Source organism: Octopus sinensis, linkage group LG28 (genome assembly GCF_006345805.1).
Source record: "Octopus sinensis linkage group LG28, ASM634580v1, whole genome shotgun sequence".
Classification (NCBI taxonomy): Eukaryota; Metazoa; Mollusca; class Cephalopoda; order Octopoda; family Octopodidae; genus Octopus; species Octopus sinensis.
The window spans coordinates 12016432-12043931 of record NC_043024.1 but is presented as its reverse complement, the minus strand read 5'-3'; the positions used below and the strand labels follow the sequence as shown (position 1 = coordinate 12043931).

Here is a 27500-nt window from a genome sequence, read left to right as displayed (position 1 = left end):
CATCTTTTTTCTCTTGGCTTTATTGAGAAAATTCTATAGTTTGTAAGATATTTGTTGTTTTTTTTTTCTTCAATTTCTGAAATTTCAACCAATCAGTGACATCTATTGAGGTAAAAAAACATTCTGTGTCGTATGAATATGTCCCTCGTTTAAGAAACAGATTGGGTTTATTTACATTTGTGAAGAAAAAAAGATACCCTTCCCCCACCCCTAACCCTAACCCTAACTAACCCTAACCCTAAAACAGATTGAAATGCAATAGATCGATACTAGGGTCATGATTATGGGTGACAATTTCATATGACATCGCTAGAAAAAACTGCCGTTCAAACCGAAAAGATCCCAGTATTTTTTCGGGTTAGGGACCTAACCCGCCGGTTGCTTTCCTTCTGGTAATTATTTCCGTCCTTTTATGTCTGGACCGACCGTGCGAGGCACAGTTCTTTGTATTCTCAATTTTCTTACTAATTCCGTCCGTCTTTTTCCAAAATACTCCAAAGAGTATTTGAAAAAATATGGCCTGAGACAAGAAAAGGTTAATGAGTTATTGCTTTCAACCACCTGTTTAGAGGTGTCATAAAAGCACACCTGGTGAGGTGACTGAACAGGTGTTATGATACAAATTTCCTATTTTAAAGTGGATCTAAATAAAAGCAAAAATATTGTCATTAAAATTTCATGTTCATTAATTTTCTAAACACTAATTTAATGATAATTAATTACTTTACTAAATTCTTTATTTTTTTACAAAATTAATACAAAACGCAGCGTATTTCAACAGAACATGGTAACAAAAGTGTTAGGGTTTTTTTGTTTTGTTTTTAGGGGTAATTATTTAAAAATAAAGAAAAATAAAGAAATTATGTCCCTACATTGTTCTCGTTTGGTACACTCTATCATTCCATTTTCTTGGCATATGCTGAAAAGAAAATTGAAGAATTAAAGAAATTTAAAGACAATTTGGAAATTTAATATGATATATTATATATTCTTTTCTACTCTAGCCACAAGGCCTGAAGTTTTTGGGGAGGGGAACAGTCAATTAGATCGACTCCAGTACACAACTGGTACTTAATTTATCGACCCTGAACTGAGTTGTGGAATGGTGGTTCGTCTCTAAATTAGTTATATATATATATATATGTGTGTGTGTGTGTGTGTGTGTGTGTGTGTGTGTGTGTGTGTGTGTGTGTTTATATATATATAAATTCAGTAAAAATTTAGATTCGAATGAATATGGTACTTAATTCAGATGCACCAGAATTTTGTATGGTGTTATCCATAAAAATTTGTGGGGTGATTTTAATCAAAATAACCAACAAGAATGACTCCGGTTTTTTTGGTACAATTGTTTCGCACTACATCACTACATCTATAATTGGCTGATGAGCCATCTTAAATCTGTTGTAATACTTACAACATTTAATAAAATGATGTAGTGCGAAACAATTGTACCAAATTACTAGAGTCATTCTTGTTGCTTATTTTGATTTTATATATATAAACATGGCAGGATTCTTTTAGTTTCTGTTTATCAAATCCACCAACAGAGGTTTTGCAATGAAACTGTTGTATTCTTCACTTACCATTTCTGACACACATTCGAAGTGGGAACTTCGAACCCTGGCAATCGGATGTTTCTATCCTCATCAAAACATGGACAACTGGAAGCATTGACACATTCGTTGTTGTACTCAACTTGTCCTTCTGGGCAACGACAGCCGGGTTCGCATTCTTCCGTTTCCACACAACTGTTTGGCAAGCGGACATCAGCACAAGTGACAGGACAGTTTCTATTCTTGGTTTTGCATTCTGTCCACACTTTCCCTTCGGAACATTCAGGAATTTCTAATAAACAAAAATAAAGTGTGTTTTATTTTTTAAACTAACACAAACACGTGGTTGTAAATTACAGACACTGGGTAATTAATTACACTGAGTAGTGTATCTGGGGGAGAGAGGATGTGATAAACTTCAATTGCTGCTTAAATTCAGTTGCTACATCGGCGCATGCGCTAATCGGGCCGGAAGTAGAAGGATCGAGAACGAAAGATGAGGGAGTTCCCGTTCCTTCCGCGGCTTCCCCGTCGAGCGCCCTTTCCTGCGACTCCCAACTCTCTGCCGCAGCCAACGGCCACGGCAGACGGCGTTTTCATGTCGTGACCACCTCTCGACCGGACGAGGCCCCGGAACGATGGGATCCCGTGGCCGCAATGTGCGTTCGAGGTGTCGATGTTCACTGAGTCCTGCAAGAATCATTTGAGCATTCGTTCTCTGCATTCAGAGTTCAAATCCCGTCTCAGCCACTTTTGCTATTTTTCTGAGTTCAATAAAGTACCAGCCCAGGGTGGTGTTTGGCAGGATTGTTAATGCACAGGACAAAGACATTCTTGGATACAATGTGCCTTTCAAAAAATCTGGTAAAATTTTCTTGATGGCAGGAACGTTTTTGGTGACCACAGGTCAGCCTCTCCATAAACAAGCGCAACATTATCTATTTCTTTACTACCCACAAGGGGCTAAACACAAAGAGGACAAACAAGGACAGACAAACGGATTAAGTCGACGCCAGTGCGTAACTGGTACTTATTTAATCGACCCCGAAAAGATAAAAGGCAAAGTCGACCTCGGCGGAGTTTGAACTCAGAACGTAGCGGCAGACGAAGTACCTATTTCTTTACAACCCACAAGGGGCTACACACATAGGGGATAAACAAGGACAGACAAACGGATTAAGTCGATTATATCGACCCCAGTTCGTAACTGGTACTTATTTAATCGACCCCGAAAGGATGAAAGGCAAAGTCGACCTCGGTGGAATTTGAACTCAGAACGTAGCGGCAGACGAAATACCTATTTCTTTACTATCCACAAGGGGCTAAACATAGAGGGGACAAACAAGGACAGACAAACGGATTAAGTCGATTATATCGACCCCAGTGCGTAACTGGTACTTAATTTATCGACCCCTAAAGGATAAAAGGCAAAGTCGACCTCGGTAAAGTTTGAACTCAGAACGTAACAAGCACAACATTATCATTGTGGTGATGATGATGATGATGACGACGAGAATGATGCTGAGGATGACAATGATGGTGATGCTGATGATGATGACTATCATTTACCTGAGCAGTCGTTCTCACATATTTTACTTTGTAATTTACTTCCGTCACATCCTGAACTTGGCAGCTGTCCATTCTCGGTGACACATTCCCTTGCTCTGATTTGTTTCCCAGACATGCAGGCTACATTAGTGCTGCAAACGCTCCATGGTGACCATGGGACCCAGTTATCTACAAAGAAGTGAAAAAAAGAAAGAAAAGAAGAAAGATTGATTTATGGCAACACTGTTATTACGAAGAGCCTCCTCTAATATGTGGCATTTGGTGAAGAATGGAGTTTGATGTAGCTACCCTCATTTGCACCTCTTGCCGTGAGGTACGTTCATCTGGGACTCTCGACAGGAAGAGGTCCAGCTTTGATTTAAAAACCGCTACATCTACTCTGTGCAAGTTCCCCAGACTCTTTGGGAGAATATTAAAAAGCTGTGGGCCCTTGAAACCCAGGCTGTTGCAGTAACTTGCCCTGAAGCGTGATGGCATTGCTGGGATCTTTGGCACTATGTCCCGTTCTAGCATTGGTGTAGCTTACAATGCCAAAATTTGGCACAATTCCTTCCAGGATCTTCCAGACACACACACACACACATACACACACACACACACACACACATATATATGTATATATATATATATATATATATATATATATATATATATATATATATATATATATATATATATATACATATATATATACGTATTTTCGTTTTCGTTTTTCTTGTTTCAGCTCAGAGCTGCGGCCATGCTGATGCACCGCCGTTTTGTACTACACTGTTATTACAAAGAACTTCCTCTAATATGTGGCACTTGGTGAAGAATGGAGTTTGATGTAGCTATCCTCATTTGCACCTCTTGCCGTGAGGTAGGTTCATCTGGGACTCTCGACAGAAAGATGTCCAGCTTTGATTTAAAAACCGCTACATCTACTTTGTGCAAGATCTTCAGGCTCTTTGGGAAAATATTAAAAAGCTGTGTGACCCTGAAACCCAGGCTGTTGAAGTAACTGGTCCTGAAGCGTGATGACATTGCTGGGACCTTTGGTTGAGTGAGATATTTTTACTGTATTTTTTTTTTTTTTTTTGGTTAAAGATTTTATAGTATTCCTGCCATGGAACAAAGTGTTTTCTAAGTAGATTCAAAGAGAATTTCTCCATAGGAGTAGTTATAGTCAGGCTGTTTGAAAGCATGAACCTTATAAGGTTTCTTTTGCTGCTGCTGCTGTTGTTGTTGTTAAGCAACAAGACGGGTAAGGGTTATTAGGTGATGGTCTAGGGCTTAGGGGCGGGTTACCCTAGACCTTAGAAGAGAAAAAAACTTTAGTCGTCTTGTTGTAGTCAAGGGCTCTTCCTTGACGCCCGACACCACTGGGAGGTGGTCCTCGAAGTCGCTGGAAATGGTGATCTCCAGGTCCAAATTCTTGAACGGCTGTTGTTGTGTTGCATATTTGTGCTTTAGGTTTGATCTCCTCAAAGCATGTTGAATTAAAAAAATTTTTTTTTAAAGTAGAATACTTTCAATAAATAAATTTCGTACTTTTGTAACTAATTGTTCATTATTTTATTTGTTATTTTATCAATCTGCAATCATTATTTTGAATTCGTAGCATATATCAAACATTTAAACAAAAAAGGAAAATAATAAAAGAACAAACAAAAACAGGAAAGAAACAAAATACAAAATATATTTTCACACAAAAATATTTTTCTCTCGCTAAAAAATGCTTTCAAGAATAATTACTTTTGTAACTAATTGTTCATTATTAAGTTGTTATTTTATCAATCTGCAATCATTATTTTGAATTCATAGCATATGGATGGAAGCACTCTGTCAGTTACGACGATGAGGGTTCCGGTTGATCCGAATCAACGGAACAGCCTGCTCGTGAAATTAACGTGTAAGTGGCTGAGCACTCCACAGACACGTGTACCCTTAACGTAGTTCTCGGGGATATTCAGCGTGACACAGAGAGTGACAAGGCCGGCCCTTTGAAATACAGGTACAACAGAAACAGGAAGTAAGAGTGAGAGAAAGTTGTGGTGAAAGAGTACAGCAGGGATCACCACCATCCCTGCCGGAGCCTCGTGGAGTTTTAGGTGTTTTCGCTCAATAAACACTCACAACGCCTAGTCTGGGAATCGAAACCGCGATCCTATGACTGCGAGTCCGCTGCCCTAACCACTGGATCATTGCGCCTCCTCATAGCATATATCAAACATTTAAACCAAAAATGAAAAACAAAATACAAAATATATTTTCAAACAAAATTATTTTTCTCTCGCTAAAAAATGATTTCAAGAATAATTATTACTTACTGGTGCAGACTTTAATATTACAGTTGACTATTTCCTCTGTGGCTTCAGTACATGATTCAGATCCTGTGTGGAAGGACTTAATTCTATGTCGTTTCTTGATTCCATTGTCACAGGTTTTCGAACAAGTTGACCAGTCAGTCCATTCGCCATATTTACAACCCGTTTCTTGAAATTAGACAAAAGAAAGAATCCACAGTTTTTCATGTAAAAGGCTTGCATTTTCTATGGGCTTTCAAAACTGTCTGAGGTGGGTCGTGAAGATCTTTTCATTTCCCCAGTCACCCCAGAAAGCCATTAAAAAAATCGACAAACCGACCCCTTATGGCCATAAGTTATGGGCAAATCCATTCAAAATCGCTAAAACATAGAAATTTGTACGCGGTGCATGCGTACAGCTAGATACGCCAATAGACGGCCAGCTGTTTTTTGATTGGATGGAGATAATTTTACCCTTGACAGTTGAATGCGCATGCGCATTTGCAGACAGTCTGTATGACTCTACGCATTTTGGTGTTTTGTGAAGACGTGTTATCACGTGTTTTGGCTTTCAATCGTGCACGCTTTTTTGATTTGAGAAATGCAGGGAATAATTAACGAGTTAGACCAAGTGAATGACAAGAGAGAGGGATTTTCATGAAAGACCAAATATCCTTGACTAGCACTAGACCTGGCAACGCCGGGTCATAGTGCTTGTAGGATTATATTCACTATTTCTTAAAAAATTTAATATGAAGAATAACAATTATTATTTTATTTATGCGCCTTTTTCAAGCCTAGCCAGGCTCATGGGCCCGGTTTCCTGGTTTCTGTTGCGTTTGTGTCCCCACCCCCACAGCTGGACGGGACGCCAGTCCATCGTAGCGTTATTCAAGAAACAGGAGAGTGAGAGAAAGTTGGGACGAAAGAGTACAACAGGGGTCGCCACCACCCCCTGCCGGAGCCGCGTGGAACTTTTTGGTGTTTTCACTCAATAAACACACAGAACGCCTGGTCTGGGAATCGAAACCGCGATCCTCCAACTGCGAGTCCGCTGCCCTAACCACTGAGTCATTGCGCCTCCAGGAAGAATAACAATAGTAATTCAATTTATGGCCCTGTGCTAATGCTAGAAATGAATATAGATTTGATATTAGGGGATGAAAAGAGAGAAAATATAAGAATCCAATGACCGGAACGAGTATAAGAGGAAAAAGGGAAATACCGGATATCCAAATATATAGTACTAGCAGTATCGCCCGGCGTTGCTCGGGTTTGTAAGGGAAATAACTATATAAGCATTTTTAGAGAGTTATAGCCAAAAAATAGCAAAAAAATGCATTAAAAATGGGAAAAAAATGATGGTAAATTTTTTTTAATCGTTGACTCATCGTAGACATTTTTAGAGTGTTACTTCCCTTATATAATAGCGAAAAAATGCATTAAAATGGAAAAAAATGGTGGTAATTTATTTTAAATCGTAGACTCATCGCAGACGCGCGCTAATACCCAGAAGGGCTCGATATGAATCACGACTATAAGATACCCGGTTTTGGTTAAACTGCACCGCAAAATGTGGGAGTAGTTAGGAATCTAAATCGTAGGAGACAGACACACAACTTCACTTTTATATATAAAGATATGATGGCTGCCCCTCGTTATCGAGTATGGCCATTGCACGAAGCTTAACTGTTTCTTTTATTTGCTTTTTAAGGCTACAGCCAGCCATTCAGTTGAGACTCACAGCACCATCAACAATCATAAACAATGTTGTTATCATGAAATGCCTGTGCAAGAAGATTTTTTTTAAAGTGAGGAAAGGCTGTGCACTGAGTCAATCCCAATCACTAAGCAACAGCAGCCATAATCCGAAAAGAAGAACAAGTCAACACCATCGGTAACCACTGAGCCGCAGGTTTTATGTCGGAGTTATCCCAGTTACCTGAGTTACCTTCTCCTAGAAGGATACCCTAACAAAGGCTAGGAGTCCTTCACTCCCAATGGTTTAACCGCGCGATCGGGTATTCAGTCTGATTATTTCTAGGTCCCCGCGCATGATACAGCCTTAAGACATTTATTGGATGACCGTTGACTCTCAAGAGTTCTTTTGCCCTTTGACGGGTTTTGTTTTTCATTCCGCAGGATGTCCAATAAACACCCTCCTCACCAAGTAAGCTTGGTGGGGTTGCTGGTTTCGTCGCCGACGACCCGACCATGCAGCAAGTTGTACTGGGTTACATGTTACCAGTAGCACTTGAAAGTGACTTGACATATCGTATATAGTACATATAAATATATATGATATCCAACAGATACAAATATATTGCGTACAGTGGATTCGTTTGACATTAGAGGATGAATAGAGAGACCATATGGTAAAAGTTTCAGATGGAATATTGCTCCTGGAGAGACCTTCTTTCTCAAAGACAAACTAAAAACTCACAGATTTAAATATGAAAAGGACTAGCCACCCCAACCCATCCATATACCTAGGTGGGGGTAAAAAGTAATTTTGTTCTCTGACCTTATATCAAGATAAACAGCACATGACCTTGCAGATGGGGGTCCAGCTAGATTACATATAATTGAATAATATTCAGTAATTTTAAATCAAATAGCCACGATAATTAAGGGATATAAGAAACGAACCTGTACATCTGGTTTTGGTGCAAGTTATTTCTCCTTTTGCGCAAGTACTGGAAAGAAAAAAGCATCAAACTTCAACTTCCATTTTTATATATTTTCTCGTGTGTATGTGTGTTTGTATATATAAAAGCGTGGATGGAGGTGCAATGGCTCAGTGGTTAGAGCAGCGGGCTCACCATCATAGGATCGCAGTTTCGATTCCCAGACTGGACATTGTGAGTGTTTATTGAGCGAATTTTCTCGTGTATGTGTGTGTTTGTATATATAAGTGCGTGAGTGGAGGCGCAATGGCCCAGTGGTTAAAGCAGCGGGCTCACCATCATAGGATCGCAGTTTCGATTCCCAGACTGGACATTGTGAGTGTTTATTGAGCGAATTTTCTCGTGTATGTGTGTGTTTGTATATATAAGTGCGTGAGTGGAGGTGCAATGGTCCTGTGGTTAGAACAGCGGACTGACGGTCATAGAATCGCAGTTTCGATTCCCAGACTGGACATTGTGAGCGTTTATTGAGCGAAAACACCTAAAACTTTACGACGCTCCGGCAGGGGTTGGCGGTGAACCCTGCTGTACTCTTTCGCCACGATTTCCTCTCACTCTTTCTTCCTATTTCTGTTGTATTTGTATTTCAAAGGGCCAGCCTTGTCCCGCTGAATCTCTTCAAGAACTACATTAAGGGCACACGTAACTGTGGAATGCTCAACCACTTGCACGTTAATTTCACGAGCTGGGTGTCCTGTTGATTGGATCAACTGGAACCCTCGTCGTCGTAACCGACAAAAGAGACCGATAGAATAAGAACTAGGCTTACAAAGAATAAGTCCTGGGGTCGATTTGCTCGACTAAAAAGGCGGTGCTCCAGCATGGCCACAGTCAAATGATTAAAACAAGTAAAAGAGAGTAAAAGAGTATATATATATATATATGTATATATATATATTGTGTGTGTGTGTGTGTGCATGTGTATATTATATAGAGAGGAAGGAATAAGAACTGAGAGTGAGGAAATGTGAAATCTAGGGCCTACAGAGAGAGGGATACATAAGTAGTGTATGACAGAGAGAGAGAGAGGGAGTTTTCACTTACCAATTGTTGCAGTCAATATTTACAATAACCCCTTGTTCTATTTTGTCGTTAAAATAAACAACTTCCTCCTCGGATGTCTTCCCTGGTTTCCCATCTTTTTCAATCCAGCCGAAGGGATTGAAATCATCATAACCAAATTCTTTCCTGAATGTATCAGCAGTGAATATACACACACACTCCTTCCTGGTGCAATATTTCAGTTCCAGGTTTTTCCCATGGCAACCACGCACATCCGTCGTATCCGAAACGTAAATACAAGTCCTGAAAGGCAAAGGAAAAAAATTTATGTGCGTGTGCATATATACATATATATTTCTTTACTACCCACAAGGGGCTAAACACAGAGGGAACAATATATACATATATATACAATATATAAGCATATATACATATATACTAGCAGTATCACCCGGCGTTGCTCGGGTTTGTAAGGGAAATAACTATATAAGCATTTTTATAGAGTTACTTCCCTTATATAAATCGAGCAAAAATGGATTAAAAATGCGGAAAAATGATGGTAATTTTTTTTTAATTGTAAGACTCATCGTAGACGCGCGCTAATACCCAGAAGGGCTTGATATGAATGACGACTATAAGTTTTTGGTTAAACTGCACCGCAAAATGTGGGAGTAGTTAGGAATCTAAATCGGAGTAGACAGACACACACACAACTACAGTTTTATATATAAAGATATATAATTGTATACATATGTGTATTATACACGCACACACACACACACACACACACACACACACACATATATATATATATATATATGTATATTATATGTATTTTTTCTGTCGAGGGCTTATATGCCCCTTTATTAGACTATGGTACAAATATATATGTGTATATATTATACACACATTCCCCTCCTCACACACACACACATATATGTATAAGCTGTCAAGACCTTACCTGTCAGTTGAATACATTTTGAAATCTGATGATTACTATGAACGTATGAAAGCGCTAAATTGAACCTTATGAACATTACAAAATATTTTTCTAATGTTTAACACACTCCAACTTTGTAAAAAAATTTGTTCAACCCTTTCGTTACTGTATTTATTTTGAGATACTCCGTTTCTTTCAATTATTTTAAATATAACAAAGAATTCAGTAAAATAACTTAGTTATCATTCATCTAGTTTTAGGAACATAAATTGTGGCTGAGGTTTGGTGGAAGATTTTAATTCAAAACTTATGAAAACAAGACATTTGTACTACAGAGCCAGAGTAGGTTTCAAGCAGGTTGGTTTCAAAAGGGTTAAGAATTGTTTCTCTATTATATATTTTAACCCTTTTGTTACCATATTTCTGTTGAGATGCTCTGTGTTTCTTTCAATTAATTTTAAATATAATAAAGAATTTAGTAAAATAACTTTGTTATCATTAAGCTAGTGTTAGGAACATAAATTGTGACTAAGGTTTGGTGGAAGATTTTAATTCAGAACTTTGAAAACAAAACATTTGTACTACAGAACCAGAGGTGGTTTCAGCCGGTTTGGTATCGAAAGGGTTAAGAATTGTTTCTCTATTATATATTTTAACCCTTTTGTTACCATATTTCTGTTAAGATGCTCTGAGTTTCTTTCAATTATTTTAAATATAACAAAGAATTTAGTAAAATAACTTAGTTATCATTAAGCTAGTGTTAGGAACATAAATTGTGGCTGAGGTTTGGTGGAAGATTTTAATTCAGAACTTATGAAAACAAGACATTTGTTCTACAGAGCCAGAAGTGGTTTAAGCCAGGCTGGTATCAAAAGGGTTAAGAATTGTTTCTCTATTATATATTTTAACCCCTTTGTTACCATATTTCTGTTGATATGCTCTGTGTTTCTTTCAATTAATTTTAAATATAACAAAGAATTTAGTAAAATAACTTAGTTATCATTAAGCTAGTGTTAGGAACATAAATTGTGACTAAGGTTTGGTGGAAGATTTTAATTCAGAACTTATGCAAACAAGACATTTGTACTCAGAGCCAGAAACAGTTTAAAGTGGGTTGGTATCGAAAGGGTTAAATACAATAATAGAAAACGTGAAAACCAGACCATGTTGTAACTTTATTCAACTGATGTATTATTCTATACACATTTACACAAATTCAGGACATATATATATATATATATCATCATCATCATCATCATCATCATCATCGTTTAACGTCCGTTCTCCATGCTAGCATGGGTTGGACGGTTCGACCGGGGATCTGGGAAGCCAGAAGGCTGCACCAGGCTCCAGTCTGATCTGGCAATGTTTCTACAGCTGGATGCCCTTCCTAACGCCAACCACTCCGTGAGTGTAGTGGGTGCTTTTTACGTGCCTATATATATATCGAGAAGCCTTTGTTTATGTATTTGGAGATATATTCAGTGGGAAAGTTGCAGAGGGCAACAACAAGGTCAGAAGAGTTGGGGGCTGGTTTACAGATGTTAGGGAGATAAAATATGGTGGATGTATGCAATGTGTGGAGTGAAATGGGTGGCTGGATGAAAGAGGAATCGATGAATGAGCAGCACCAATAAAACGGTCTGCTAGAAAGTATTTTGTGTGAAGACATGTTGGGGAAACTCAGAGAAAATAAAAATGATTTGAATAAAATGAAATAAAATCTAAAGCGCCATACCTGTTACGTCTTTGAATTCCTTCGCCGCATTTTACAGAACAGTCAGACCAAGACGTCCACAAGCTCCAAAAGTCTGAAGTAGATGCAGTGGTCATAATCTCATTAACGGTAACTTTGGTAGGAGGTATGTTAACAGTGGAAGGCTTTCCTTTAGCTGGAGTGGTCAGACCGACAGCACTTGATGTGCCTTGATTAGTAGGTACAAATACTGTAGATACACCTCCTTTAGATACTGTGCTTCGTTCCAGAATTTCACCTGGTGATACACTACGAACAGACGTGGAGGTTGATGAAGTTTGTCCTTCAGGTGCTGTGGATTCTTCTTCACTAAAAGTAAGTTTAGAAGAAGACGCAGACATTGTAGATGGTTGTGCTTTAGCTGGAGTGGTCACTTTACTTTCCATTGTAGTTGATCCAGAAGATAAAGTAGATACAGTAGATAGAGTCCCTGTACCTGGTGTGGTCATTTCACCTTTAGTTGTTGATCCTGAAGATGGTACAGATAGTGTAGATTCTGTTCCTTTACCTGGAGTGGTCAGTTGGCCTTCAACTGTAGACTTTGAAGATTGTGCATTAGCTGCACTGGTTGTTTCACCTTTCGTTGTTGATCCAGTATATGGTACGGATACTGTAGATGTTTGTCCTTTAGATGGAGTGGTCATTTCACCTTTTATTGTTAATCCAGAAGATGGGGGCGACATGGTAGATGGATGTCCACTACCTGGAGTGGTCACTTCTTTCATTGTTGATCCAGAAGATGGTGGTGACATGGTAGATGGATTACCACTACCTGGAGTGGTCACTTCACCTTTTATTGTTGATCCAGAAGGTGGTACAGATACTGTAGATGTTTGTCCTTTAGATGGAGTGGTCACTCCAACTTCAGTTGATCCAGAAGATGGTGGCGACATGGTAGATGGATGTCCACTACCTGGAGTGGTCACTTCGCCTTTCATTGTTGATCCAGAAGATGGTACAGATGCTGTTGAGGTTTGGCCTTTACCTGGAGTGGACTGTTCCAAATTTTCAGTTGGAGTTACAACAAGAGCAGATACAGGAACTCTGGAAGTTTGTCCTTCAGATGCTGTGGTCTGCTCTGCACTAATTGTCTTAGAAGTGGGTATATAAATTGCAGAAGTTTGTCCTTTAGCTGGAGTGGTCATTTCCTCTTTTGCTGTTGATGTTTCTCCGTTTGAAGTGCTCATTTCTCTTGTAGTTGTTGATCCAGAAGATGTTACAGACACAGTAGATGGCTGTCCTTTAGGTGGAGTCACCAGTTCCTTCTTAGTTGTAGTTTCTGAAGATTGTGTAGATATTGTGGACGTATGCTCTATAGCTGGAGTGGTCACTCCGCCTTCGGTTATTGAACCAGAAGATAGTACCGACATGGTAGATGGATGTCCACTAGCTGGAGTGGTCATCGCACCCTTTCTTGTTGATCCAGAATATGGTATAGATACTGTAGATGTTTGTCCTTTAGATGGAGTGGTCATTCCCCCTTCAGTTGATCCAGAAGATGGTGGCGACATGGTAGATGGATGTCCACTACCTGGAGTGGTCATTTCACCTTTTATTGTTGATCCAGAAGATGGTGGCGACATGGTAGATGGATTTCCACTAGCTGGAGAGGTCACTTCACCTTTCATTGTTGATCCAGAAGGTGGTACAGACACTGTAGATGGATGTCCACTACCTGGAGTGGTCACTTCACCTTTCATTGTTGATCGAGAAGATGGTGGCGACATGGTAGATGGATTTCCACTACCTGGAGTAGTCACTCTGCCTTCAGTTGTTGATCCAGAAGATGGGGGCGACATGGTAGATGGATGTCCACTACCTGGAGTGGTCACTTCGCCTTTCATTGTTGATCCAGAAGATGGTGGTGACATGGTAGATGGATGTCCACTACCTGGAGTGGTCACTTCGCCTTTCATTGTTGATCCAGAAGATGGTACAGATGCTGTTGAGGTTTGGCCTTTACCTGGAGTGGACTGTTCCAAATTTTCAGTTGGAGTTACAACAAGACCAGACACAGGAACTCTGGAAGTTTGTCCTTCAGAAGCTGTGGTCTTCTCTGCACTAATTGTAGTCTTAGAAGTGGGTATATAAATTGCAGAGGTTTGTCCTTTAGCTGGAGTGGTCATTTCCTCTTTTGCTGTTGAAGTTTCTCCGTTTGAAGTGCTCATTTCTCTTGTAGTTGTTGATCCAGAAGATGTTACAGACACAGTAGATGGCTGTCCACTACCTGGTGTGGTCAATCTGCCTTCAGGTGTTGATCCAGAAGATGGTGGCGACATGGTAGATGGATGTCCACTACCTGGAGATGTCACTTCACCTTTCATTGTTGATCCAGAAGATGGTGGCGACATGGTAGATGGATTTCCACTACCTGGAGTGGTCACTTCGCCTTTCATTGTTGATCCAGAAGATGGTACAGATGCAGTTGAGGTTTGGCCTTTACCTGGAGTGGACTGTTCCAAATTTTCAGCTGGTGTTACAAGACCAGACACAGAGACTCTGGAAGTTTGTCCTTCAGATGCTGTGGTCTGCTCTGCACTAATTGTAGTCTTCGAAGTGGGTATATAAATTGCAGAGGTTTGTCCTTTAGCTGGCGTGGTCAATCCCTTTTTTGCTGTTGATGCTTCTCCGTTTGAAGTGCTCATTTCTCTTGTAGTTGTTGATCCAGAAGATGTTACAGACACAGTAGATGGCTGTCCTTTAGGTGGAGTGACCAGTTCCTTCTTAGTTGTAGTTTCTGAAGATTGTGCAGATACTGTGGACGTATGCTCTATAGCTGGAGTGGTCACTCCGCCTTCAGTTATTGAACCGGAAGATAGTACCGACATGGTAGATGGATGTCCACTACCTGGAGTGGTCACTTCACCTTTTATTGTTGATCCAGAAGATGGGGGCGACATGGTAGATGGATTGCCACTACCTGGAGTTGTCACTTCACCTTTCATTGTTGATCCAGAAGATGGGGGTGACATGGTAGATGGATGTCCACTACCTGGAGTTGTCACTTCACCTTTTATTGTTGATCCAGAAGATGGGGGCGACATGGTAGATGGATGTCCACTACCTGGAGTGGTCAATCTGCCTTCAGTTGTTGATCCAGAAGATGGGAGTGACATGGTAGATGGATGTCCACTACCTGGAGTGATCACCTCACCTTTTATTGTTGATCCAGAAGATGGTACCGAAATGGTAGATGGATGTCCACTACCTGGAGTGGTCACTTCGCCTTTCATTGTTGATCCAGAAGATGGTGGTGACATGGTAGATGGATGTTCACTACCTGGAGTGGTCACTTCACCTTTTATTGTTGATCCAGAAGATGGTGGTGACATGGTAGATGGATGTCCACTACCTGGAGTGGTCACTTCGCCTTTCATTGTTGATCCAGAAGATGGTGGGGACATGGTAGATGGATGTCCACTTCCTGGAGTGGTCACTTCACCTTTCATTGTTGATCCAGAAGATGGTACAGATGCTGTTGAGGTTTGGCCTTTACCTGGAGTGGACTGTTCCAAATTTTCAGTTGGAGTTACAACAAGACCAGACACAGGGACTCTGGAAGTTTGTCCTTCAGATGCTGTGGTCTGCTCTGCACTAATTGTAGTCTTTGTAGTGGGTATATAAATTGCAGAGGTTTGTCCTTTAGCTGGAGTGGTCAGTTCCTGTTTTGCCGTTGATGCAGAGGATGTTTCTCCGTTTGAAGTGCTCATTTCTCTTGTAGTTATTGATCCAGAAGATGTTACAGACGCAGTAGATGGCTGTCCACTACCTGGAGTGGTCAATCTGCCTTCAGTTGTTGATCCAGAAGATGGTGGCGACATGGTAGATGCATGTCCACTACCTGGAGTGGTCACTTCACCTTTTATTGTTGACCCAGAAGATGGGTGCGACATGGTAGATGGATTTCCACTACCTGGAGTGGTCAATCTGCCTTCAGTTGTTGATCCTGAAGATGGGGGTGACATGGTAGATGGATGTCCACTACCTGGAGTGGTCACTTCGCCTTTCATTGTTGATCCAGAAGATGGTACAGATGCCGTTGAGGTTTGGCCTTTACCTGGAGTGGATTGTTCCAAATTTTCGGTTGGTGTTACAAGACCAGACACAGGGACTCTGGAAGTTTGTCCTTCAGATGCTGTGGTCTGCTCTGCACTAATTGTAGTCTTCGAAGTGGGTATATAAATTGCAGAGGTTTGTCCTTTAGCTGGAGTGGTCAGTTCCTCTTTTGCTGTTGATGCAGAGGATGCTTCTCCGTTTGAAGTGCTCATTTCTCTTGTAGTTGTTGATCCAGAAGATGTTACAGACACAGTAGATGGCTCTCCTTTAGGTGGAGTGACCAGTTCCTTCTTAGTTGTAGTTTCTGAAGATTGTGCAGATACTGTGGGCGTATGCTCTATACCTGGAGTGGTCATTTCACCTTTTTTAGTTGATCCAGAAGATGGTGGCGACATGGTAGATGGATGTCCACTAGCTGGAGTGGTCACTTCACCTTTTATTGTTGATCCAGAAGATGGGGGCGACATGGTAGATGGATGTCCACTACCTGGAGTGGTCACTTCGCCTTTCATTGTTGATCCAGAAGATGGGGGCGACATGGTAGATGGATGTCCACTACCTGGAGTGGTCACTTCACCTTTTTTTGTTGATCCAGAAGATGGGGGCGACATGGTAGATGGATGTCCACTGCCTGGAGTGGTCACTTCGCCTTTCATTGTTGATCCAGATGATGGTACAGATACTGTAGATGTTTGTCCTTTAGATGGAGTGGTCATTCCAACTTCAGTTGAACCAGAAGCTGGTGGCGACATGGTCGTTGGATGTCCACTACCTGGAGTGGTCACTTCGCCTTTCATTGTTGATCCAGAAGATGGTACAGATGCAGTTGAGGTTTGGCCTTTACCTGGAGTGGACTGTTCCAAATTTTCAGTTGGAGTTACAACAAGACCAGATACAGGAACTCTGGAAGTTTGTCCTTCAGATGCTGTGGTCTGCTCTGCACTAATTGTAGACTTAGAAGTGGGTATATAAATTGCAGAGGTTTGTCCTTTAGCTGGAGTGGTCATTTCCTCCTTTGCTGTTGATGATTCTCCGTTTGAAGTGCTCATTTCTCTTGTAGTTGTTGATCCAGAAGATGTTACAGACACAGTAGATGGCTGTCCTTTAGGCGGGGTGACTAGTTCCTTCTTGGTTGTAGTTTCTGAAGATTGTGTAGATATTGTGGACGTATGCTCTATAGCTGGAGTGGTCACTCCGCCTTCAGTTATTGAACCGGAAGATAGTACCGGCATGGTAGATGGATGTCCACTAGCTGGAGTGGTCATCGCACTTTTTCTTGTTGATCCAGAAGATGGTATAGATACTGTAGATGTTTGTCCTTTAGATGGAGTGGTCATTCCCACTTCAGTTGATCCAGAAGATGGTGGCGACATGGTAGATGGATGTCCACTACCTGGAGTGGTCATTTCACCTTTTGTTGTTGATCCAGAAGATGGTGGTGACATGGTAGATGGATGTCCACTACCTGGAGTGGTCATTTCTCCTTTTATTGTTGATCCTGAAGATGGTGGCGACATGGTAGATGAATGTCCACTACCTGGAGTGGTCATTTCACCTTTTGTTGTTGATCCAGAAGATGGTGGTGACATGGTAGATGGATGTCCACTACCTGGAGTGGTCACTTCACCTTTCATTGTTGATCCAGAAGATGTTATAGATGCTGTTGATGTTTGGCCTTTACCTGGAGTGGACTGTTTCAAATTTTCAGTTGGTGTTACAACAAGACCAGACACAGGAACTCTGGATGTTTGTCCTTCAGATGCTGTGGTCTGCTCTGCACTAATTGTAGTCTTTGTAGTGGGTATATAAATTGCAGAGGTTTGTCCTTTAGCTGGAGTGGTCAGTTCCTGTTTTGCCGTTGATGCAGAGGATGTTTCTCCGTTTGAAGTGCTCATTTCTCTTGTGGTTGTTGATCCAGAAGATGTTACAGACACAGTAGATGGCTGTCCTTTAGGTGGAGTGAGCAGTTCCTTCTTAGTTGTAGTTTCTGAAGATTGTGTAGATATTTTTGACGTATGCTCTAAAGGTGGAGTGGTCAGTTTCTTTGTTGATCCAGATGATGGTGGCGACATGGTTGACGGATGTCCACTACCTGGAGTAGTCACTCTGCCTTCAGTTGTTGATCTGGAAGATGGTGGCGACATGGTAGATGGATGTCCACTAGCTAGAGTGGTCACTTCACCTTTTATTGTTGATCCAGAAGATGGGTGCGACATGGTAGATGGATGTCCACTAGCTGGAGTGGTCACTTCACCTTTTATTGTTGATCCAGAAGATGGTATAGATACTGTAGATGTTTGTCCTTTAGATTGAGTGGTCATTCCAACTTCAGTTGATCCAGGAGATTGTGCCGACATGGTTGTTGGATGTCCACTACCTGGGGTGGTCCTTCCGCCTTCAGTTGTTGATCCAGAAGATGGTGGTGACCTGGTAGATGGATGTCCACTAGCTGGAGTGGTCACTTCACCTTTTATTGTTGATCCAGAAGATGGGTGCGACATGGTAGATGGATGTCCACTAGCTGGAGTGGTCACTTCACCTTTCCGTGTTGATCCAGAAGATGGTACAGATACTGTAGATGTTTGTCCTTTAGATGGAGTGGTCATTCCAACTTCAGTTGATCCAGAAGGTGGTGGAGACATGGTTGATGGATGTCCACTACCTGGAGTGGTCACTTCACCTTTTTTTGTTGATCCAGAAGATGGTACAGATGCTGTAGATGTTTGGCCTTTACCAGGAGTGGACTGTTCCAAATTTTCAGTTGGAGTTACAACAAGACCAGACACAGGAACTCTGGAAGTTTGTCCTTCAGATGCTGTGGTCTGCTCTGCAGCAATTGTAGTCTTCGAGGTGGGTATATAAATTGCAGAGGTTTGACCTTTAGCTGGAGTGGTCAGTCCCATTTTAGTTGATGATCTGGAAGATATTACATATGTTGTAGATGCCTGTCCTGCAGGTGGACTGCTTTGTTCCCCTCTTGTTGTTGATTCTGAAGTATATTCAGATTCTGTAGAAAAATGTCCCGTAGGTTGATTGGTCAGTTTACCTTCTGTTGTTAAACCAGATGACACACTTGATGTAGATGAGCCTATTTTTGCTAGAGTGGTCAATTCGCCTTTTATTGTTGATCCTGAAGATTGAACTGGTACTGTGGATGAGTGCCCTTTACCTGCAGTCGTCAATTCCCTTTTCATTGTAGTTCCAGAAGATTGTACAGTCACTGTAGACGAATGTCCTGTTGCAGGAGTGGTCAGTCCCTCTTTTGTAGTAGCTCTTGAAGAAGTTGCAGATCCTGTAGAGAAATGTCCTTTTGCTGAAGTGATTGCTTCTCCTGTTGTTGGAGATCCTGAAATCAGTGCAGATTCTGTAGAAGTGGATCCTTTAGCTGGTGTGCTTGGTTTTGTTCGTGTAATAGCGGTTGAGGACTTAGAATTAGGTGCAAAGCTTGTAGATATATGCCCTGTTGCCAAAGTGCTTGTCTTACCACTGACTGGAACGGTTAACTCGCGTTCAGTAACACCAGAAGGATAAACAGAGGATGATGGCATTGATGTAGATACATGTCCTTCAGCCGGGTGTGTAGAAGATTTTACTGCAGTAGATCCACTGGGAAGTACAGATACCGTACTTTTTATTCCTTGAGGCACTGTGGATGAACCACCTGGCAGAGGGGTGGTCTCGCCCTCTTCTATTCTAGAAAGTGTCGTGTGTGTAGACATTGTAGATACATGCTCTTCTGATGGAGTGGTCAGTCCTTCATGAGTAGAACTTGAAGGCAAAAGAGATACTGTAGATTTGTACCCTGTAGATGGAGTGGTCACTTCACCTTTTATTGTTGATCCAGAAGATGGTGGCGACATGGTAGATGGATTTCCACTACCTGGAGTGGTCACTTCGCCTTTTTCTGTTGATCCAGAAGATGGTGGCGACATGGTAGATGGATGTCCACTAGCTGGAGTGGTCATTTCACCTTTTTCTGTTGATCCAGAAAATGGTACAGATGCTGTTGATGTTTGGCCTTTACCTGGAGTGGTCAATTCGAAATTTTCAGTTGGTGTTACAACAAGACCAGATACAGGAACTCTGGAAGTTTGTCCTTCAGATGCTGTGGTCTGCTCTGCACTAATTGTAGTCTTCGAAGTGGGTATATAAATTGCAGAGGTTTGTCCTTTAGCTGGAGTGGTCAGTTCCTCTTTTGCTGTTGATATTTCTCCGTTTGAAGTGCTCATTTCTCTTGTAGCTGTTGATCCAGAAGATGTTACAGACACAGTAGATGGCTCTCCTTTAGGTGGAGTGACCATTTCCTTCTTAGTTGTAGTTTCTGAAGATTTTGCAGATATTGTGGACGTATGCTCTAAAGGTGGAGTGGTCAGTTCCCCTTTTCTTGTAGAGCCAGGAGATTGTACAGACACAGTAGATGAATGTCCAGTTGCTGGAGTGGTCACTCCGCCTTCAGTTATTGAACCGGAAGATGGTACCGACATGGTAGATGGATGTCCACTAGCTGGAGTGGTCATCGCACCCTTTCTTGTTGATCCAGAATATGGTATAGATACTGTAGATGTTTGTCCTTTAGATGGAGTGGTCATTCTCACTTCAGTTGATCCAGAAGATGGATGTCCACTACTTGGAGTGGTCACTTCACCTTTTATTGTTGATCCAGAAGATGAGGGCGACATGGTAGATGGATGTCCACTACCTGGAGTGGTCACTTCACCTTTTACTGTTGATCCAGAAGATGGGGGCGACATGGTAGATGGATGTCCACTACCTGGAGTGGTCACTTCACCTTTTATTGTTGATCCAGAAGATGGTTGAGACATGCTAGATGGATGTCCACTACCTGGAGTGGTCACTCTACCTTCAGTTGTTGATCCAGAAGATGGTGGCGACATGGTAGATGGATGTCCACTAGCTGGAGTGGTCACTTCGCCTTTCATTGTTGATCCAGAAGATGGTACAGATGCTGTTGAGGTTTGGCCTTTACCTAGAGTGGACTGTTCCAAATTTTCAGTTGGAGTTACAACAAGACCAGACACAGGAACTCTGGAAGTCTGTCTTTCTGAAGCTGTGGTCTGCTCTGCACTAATTGTAGTCTTCGAAGTGGGTATATAAATTGCAGAGGTTTGTCCTTTAGCTGGAGTGGTCAGTTCCTCTTTTGCTGTTGATGTTTCTCCGTTTGAAGTGCTCATTTCTCTTGTAGTTGTTGATCCAGAAGATGTTACAGACACAGTAGATGGCTCTCCTTTAGGTGGAGTGATCAATTCCTTGTTAGTTGTAGTTTCTGAAGATTGTGCAGATATTGTGGACGTATGCTTTAAAGGTGGAGTGGTCAGTTCCCCTTTTCTTGTAGAGCCAGGAGATTGTACAGACACAGTAGATGAATGTCCTGTTGCGGGAGTGGTCACTCCGCCTTCAGTTATTGAGCCGGAAGATGGTACCGACATGGTAGATGGATGTCCACTAGCTGGAGTGGTCATCGCACCCTTTCTTGTTGATCCAGAATATGGTATAGATACTGTAGATGTTTGTCCTTTAGATGGAGTGGTCATTCCCACTTCAGTTGATCCAGAAGATGGTGGCGACATGGTAGATGGATGTCCACTACCTGGAGTTGTCACTTCACCTTTCAGTGTTGATCCAGAAGATGGTGGCGACATGGTAGATGGATTTCCACTACCTGGAGTGGTCACTCTGCCTTCAGTTGTTGATCCAGAAGATGGTGGCGACATGGTAGATGTATGTCCACTACCTGGAGTGGTCACTTCTTTCATTGTTGATCCAGAAGATGGTGGTGACATGGTAGATGGATGTCCACTACCTGGAGTGGTCACTTCACCTTTCATTGTTGATCCAGAAGATAGTACCGACATGGTAGATGGATGTCCACTTCCTGGAGTGGTCACTTCCCCTTTCATTGTTGATCCAGAAGATGGTACAGATGCTGTAGATGTTTGGCCTTTACCTGGAGTGGACTGTTCCAAATTTTCAGTTGGAGTTACAACAAGACCAGACACAGGAACTCTGGAAGTTTGTCCTTCAGATGCTGTGGTCTGCTCTGCACTAATTGTAGTCGTAGCAGTGGGTATATAAATTGCAGAGGTTTGTCCTTTAGCTGGAGTGGTCACTTCAGTTGTAGTTGGAGACCCAGAAGATATTGCAGACACAGTAGATGCATGTCCAGAAGATGGAGTGGTCACTTCAGTTGTTGATCCAGAAGATATTGCAGACACAGTAGATGTATGTCCTTTAGATTGAGTGGTCACTTCAGTTGTTGATCCAGAAGATGGTACAGATACTGTAGATGTGTGTCCAGAAGATGGAGTGGTCACTTCAGTTGATGATCCTGAAGATGGTACGGATACTGTAGATGTGTGTCCAGAAGATGGAGAGGTCACTTCAGTTGATGATCCAGAAGATATTGCAGACACAGTAGATGTATGTCCTTTAGATGGAGTGGTCACTTCAGTTGATGATCCAGAAGATGGTACAGATACTGTAGATGAATGTCCAGAAGATTGACTGGTCACTTCAGTTGATGATCCAGAAGATGGTACAGATACTGTAGATGAATGTCCAGTAGATGGAGTGGTCACTTCAGTTGATGATCCAGAAGATGGTACAGATACTGTAGATGAATGTCCAGTAGAAGGAGTGGTCACTTCAGTTGATGATCCAGAAGATATTGCAGACACAGTAGATGAATGTCCAGTAGATGGAGTGGTCACTTCAGTTGATGATCCAGAAGATGATACAGATACTGTAGATGAATGTCCAGTAGATGGAGTGGTCACTTCAGTTGATGATCCAGAAGATGGTACAGATACTGTAGATGAATGTCCAGTAGAAGGAGTGGTCACTTCAGTTGATGATCCAGAAGATATTGCAGACACAGTAGATGAATGTCCAGTAGATGGAGTGGTCACTTCAGTTGATGATCCAGAAGATGATACAGATACTGTAGATGAATGTCCAGTAGATGGAGTGGTCACTTCAGTTGATGATCCAGAAGATGGTACAGATACTGTAGATGAATGGCCAGTAGATGGAGTGGTCACTTCAGTTGATGATCCAGAAGATGGTACAGATACTGTAGATGAATGTCCAGTAGATGGAGTGGTCACTTCAGTTGTTGATCCAGAAGATGGTACAGATACTGTAGATGTGTGTCCTTTAGATGGAGTGGTCACTTCAGTTGTAGTTGAAGACCCAGAAGATGGTGCATATACTGTAGATGTGTGTCCAGTAGATGGAGTGGTCACTTCAGTTGTTGATCCAGAAGATGGTACAGATACTGTAGATGTGTGTCCTATAGATGGAGTGGTCACTTCAGTTGTAGTTGAAGACCCAGAAGATATTGCAGACACAGTAGATGTGTGTCCAGAAGATGGAGTGGTCACTTCAGTTGTTGATCCAGAAGATATTGCAGATACTGTAGATGTGTGTCCAGAAGATAAGGTGTTCACTTCAGTTGTTGATCCAGAAGATGATGTAGACATGGTAGATGAATGACCTGTTGTTGGAGTGGTCAGTTCTTCGGTCGTTGATGCTACAGTAGGCAGAGATACTGTAGACGGGTGGCCTTTAGCTGGAAACTCAGAAGTGGGTATAAAGACTTCATATGTTTGTCCTTTTGCTGGAGTGGTCAGTTCTCTTGTAGTGAAAGCCCTGGAAGATGTAAACCCTGAAATAAGCATAAATACTGTAAATATTAGTTGCTGAAGCAGAGTTGTCCATATCTTTTCTTGTATCTGTGGGGTGTAAAATATTGCAACGTTTCGTTAATTCCTGTTTAACACAGAATTATTCGTAAGCGCCATATTAAGAGATCGTTAATTCATAGAAAAAACAAAAAGTTAAAACACGAAGTCAAAACAATAAATATATCAAGGTGGTGCCCCAGTATGGCTACAGTCAAATGACTGAAACAAATAAAAGATAGCCACGGATGTTCTACTTCATGGCTGAGCTGTTAAGAATCAGGAAGGGACAATATTGGGAGTGTGGGGTGAATGCTAATGGAAGCAGTTTGAGGGGAGAGGAAAAGGTAACTTATGGCTCAAAGGGGATGAAATATGAGGTGGGTGCTGTAAAGTTCCTGGCTTTAAGGGTATTGTGAAAAGGGCCTGGTTGGGGGCTCAACCTTCTGAGTTCTTTTAAAGGTCCTAGAAAAACTGAAGGACCGTTGCAATAAGTGTGTGAATCTGAGAGGGGAATATGTTGAATAAAATCATAATTAACTGATCCTCTTGTATTTGCTTTTACCCAAAACCAGGAACTTTGCAACACCCCTCATATGTATGTATAATATATATATATATGAGGTGGGGGCAGAAAAGTTCTTGGCTTTAAGGGTGTCACGAAATGCTTGGTTAGGGGCCCAAACTTCCGAGTTCTTTAACAGGGCTTAGAAAAACTGAAGGACCACTGCAATAAGTGTGTGAATCTGAAAGGGGAATATGTTGGATAACATCATAGTTAACTGATCCTTCTGTATTTTCTTTTACCCAAAGCCAGAACTTTTCAACCTCACCCCACCCACGTTTGTATAGATTATGTTGTTGTATGATTACAGGAGCTAAATAGTGCTGTTGTTAGAAGAGTGTTGGAGGGAGTGGTGGGCCTTGGAAGATGAGCAGCGGGGAATGCTTAATGGGGCAGATTGAGTTGTTACATTTGTTCCTGGTGTTTCTGAAAAGAAAGAGGTGTAAAAATGCTTCTGAAAATGATTACTGAATGTGAAGAATGCATGGAAGAAAGATGGTCTTCCTTACATTGATCCAACAAGTAGTCCAACCGTTTTTATGCCCCTCCCAACCCTTCTTCCCAGGAGTCAATTAACTCCGATAGGGTTAGCTGCCTTGTAGTCCATGAAAGTAAGATCATATCTGGTTTTAACAAGGTCTGGGTGATAGGCAACCGAGATTTCAGCTGCTTCTCCAGAACAACGTCCATCACCTAGTCATGTGTTGTGGGAAGCAAACCACTGGAGATATTCTTGGGTCTTGTTTTTGGTCCCTCTCCTTTTTTAACAGAGGTTGTCTTTCTGCTAAATTGTGGACATTTTTGCTGTTCTCTTCTGATGGCTTTAACGATGGTCATGTGTTTGATCATATCTCTTGTGAAAGCATTCCTCATTCAGTGCCTTGGAGCAGCTGCCTAGGAAGTGTTTAAGGGTCTGTTTTAGAACACCGGGGATATAGAGGAGTTTTCACTCTGCCTCATAATTAGGTTGGTTGGGCCGAGGAGTACCTTATAGAACTCCCGTATCAAGAACTTGATCTTTAGTGGGTTCCAATTCCATGTTCTACCAGATGACATTCTGCTCCATGGTCTGATACCCACTTCATCCAAGCACCCCTTTTTCTGTATCACTCTGCTTGCTAGCTCTTCTACCTGTACCAGCTTCTGCTTCTAACTAGTCATGTCATATGAAGTTGTTATAACACTTCTGGGTCCAGCCCTGCAGGTGTTAGATTCACTTCAACATTTAAATTTAATTTGTCAAAATATTTTCGTAGGCATAGGAGTGGCTGTGTGGCAAGTAGCTTGCTTACCAACCACACGGACTTGTGCCTGGGAGGGTTACGATCACAAGGTTGTGAGTTCAAATCCCGGACCGGGCTGCGTGCTGTGTTCTTGAGCAAGACACTTTATTTCACATTGCTCCAGTTCACTCAGCTGTAGAAATGTGTTGCGACGTCACAGGTGCCAAGCTGTATAGGCCCCTTTGCTTTTCCCTTGGATAACATCAGTGGCGTGAAGAGAGGAGGCCGGTATGCATGAGCGACTATTGGTCTTCCATAAACAACCTTGCCAGGACTTGTGCCTGGGAGGGTAACTTTCTAGGTCTTTCTAGGTGCAATCCCATGGTCTGTGTCATGACCGAAGGGAGTCTCAGATATATACTTGTAGGTGTAGATTAGTAAAAACATTCAGAAAATGAATTGAGACATTATTTCAAATGGAAACAAGAAACACATAGTCAAGTTAAGAGAAGATATTTAAAGCAGAAAGCACGAACGACAAATGTCCAAATGTCACTAAAATATGATTACAACACAAAATAATGGACAAGGAAATACTGATACCAAAACAACAAGAAGACAACAAGATAACAGGAAGGCAAAACAAGAAAACCACGTCACATGACAGAAAAACTGAGAACCAATCAAAAACTAGGAAACTCAGTGACAAAAATATGTAATTGTATTTTTATGGAAAATTGAGAAACAAATTAGTTGACGACAGTTAGAAGTAATAAGGTGTGGTAACGCAAAACATGAGACTTGAACAACACATCAGGGCAGCTGTAGCATGGGCAGAGATTTAGTTTGTTACTTACGAAACAATGGCTCGAAGCAGCCACGGATATCCAATAAAAGTTTCACACTTTTACTAGCATCAAGTCTATTGGTTATGTATATTTGTATGCGATGGGCTTGGAAACCAGATGGGAAATGAACAGAATCGGTAGCAGAGAATTGCTGAAAATATCAAAATTCTTATGAAACATTCGAATATCATCAAAGAACAGTCTGGAAAATTCTTCATCTGCAACAAAAATTAATCCTCTACAAAGATCTTGGGAGGAACCACAATGGAGTCCTATATTCGTATCTGCAACAGTTTCACTTCTAACACACACACACACACACACATACACACACACACACACACACACACACACACATACAAACATACACATACACACACAAACACACGCACACACAGAAACATACACACACACAGACACACACACACACAAACACACACACACAAACAAACAAACACACACAAACACACACACACACACAAACACACACACACACACATACACACACACACACAAACACACAAACAAACACACACACAAACACACACACATACAAACACACACACACAAACACACACACACATACACATACATCCTGAGTGACTGACATTGAGTTGCTCACCAATGTACTCCAATGCCAGGTGCACAAATGTACTGTGTCCGCTCTCTGCCTATTCTACCACTACTATAATGGTCTATGCTCTTGGCTCCTTTATTCCCAGTTCATTCATTGCCCCTGTCATTCTCATATTTCTTTACTGCCCACAAGGGGCTACACACAGAAGGGACAAACAAGGACAGACGAACGGATTAAGTCGATTATATCGACCCCAGTGCGTAACTGGTACTTATTTAATCGACCCCGAAAGAATGAAAGGCAAAGTCGACCACGGCGGAATTTGAACTCAGAACGTAACGGCAGACGAAAGACTGCTAAGCATTTCGCCCGGCATGATAACGTTTCTCCCAGCTCTCAGCCATACGGTACCCACTGTCCAGGCCCTTCATAAACCACCAGAGCAGGACTAAGATCCATAGGGACCCTAAGCATTTAAAAGATTTTGACACCCCCAAAATATAAACGATAATAAACCGTAAAATATATTCCTTTACAAAATTAAACAAAACTAACAGTTAAATGGAAAATAATTTTTGCTTTCTATACTATACTACTACTTTGTTTATATTTGATAAGTTTCCTCCTACTTCCTCCCACTTTCCTCAACAATTCTGAAGCCTATCACATGGTACATCAGCGTTTGTCTCAATTTTGGATTAAAACATTTTAATCCAAAATGGAGACAAACACTGAT

The 27500-nt window shown here is 41.5% G+C and overlaps 1 protein-coding gene across 1 annotated transcript in view; it reads right to left on the bottom strand.

Annotated features, from left to right (window-relative positions):
* LOC115225735 (mucin-12-like) overlaps positions 1-27500 on the bottom strand; it is an 86895-nt gene that overhangs the window by 15435 nt on the left and 43960 nt on the right. The window contains exons 27-34 of the mRNA XM_029796670.1: positions 26197-26338; positions 11778-23535; positions 9142-9402; positions 8060-8106; positions 5435-5599; positions 3126-3293; positions 1587-1848; positions 873-919 (exon numbers count right to left, since the gene is read on the bottom strand). Coding sequence (XP_029652530.1) covers positions 873-919; positions 1587-1848; positions 3126-3293; positions 5435-5599; positions 8060-8106; positions 9142-9402; positions 11778-23535; positions 26197-26338 — 12850 coding nt within the window. The remainder of the gene's footprint in view (positions 1-872; positions 920-1586; positions 1849-3125; positions 3294-5434; positions 5600-8059; positions 8107-9141; positions 9403-11777; positions 23536-26196; positions 26339-27500) is intronic.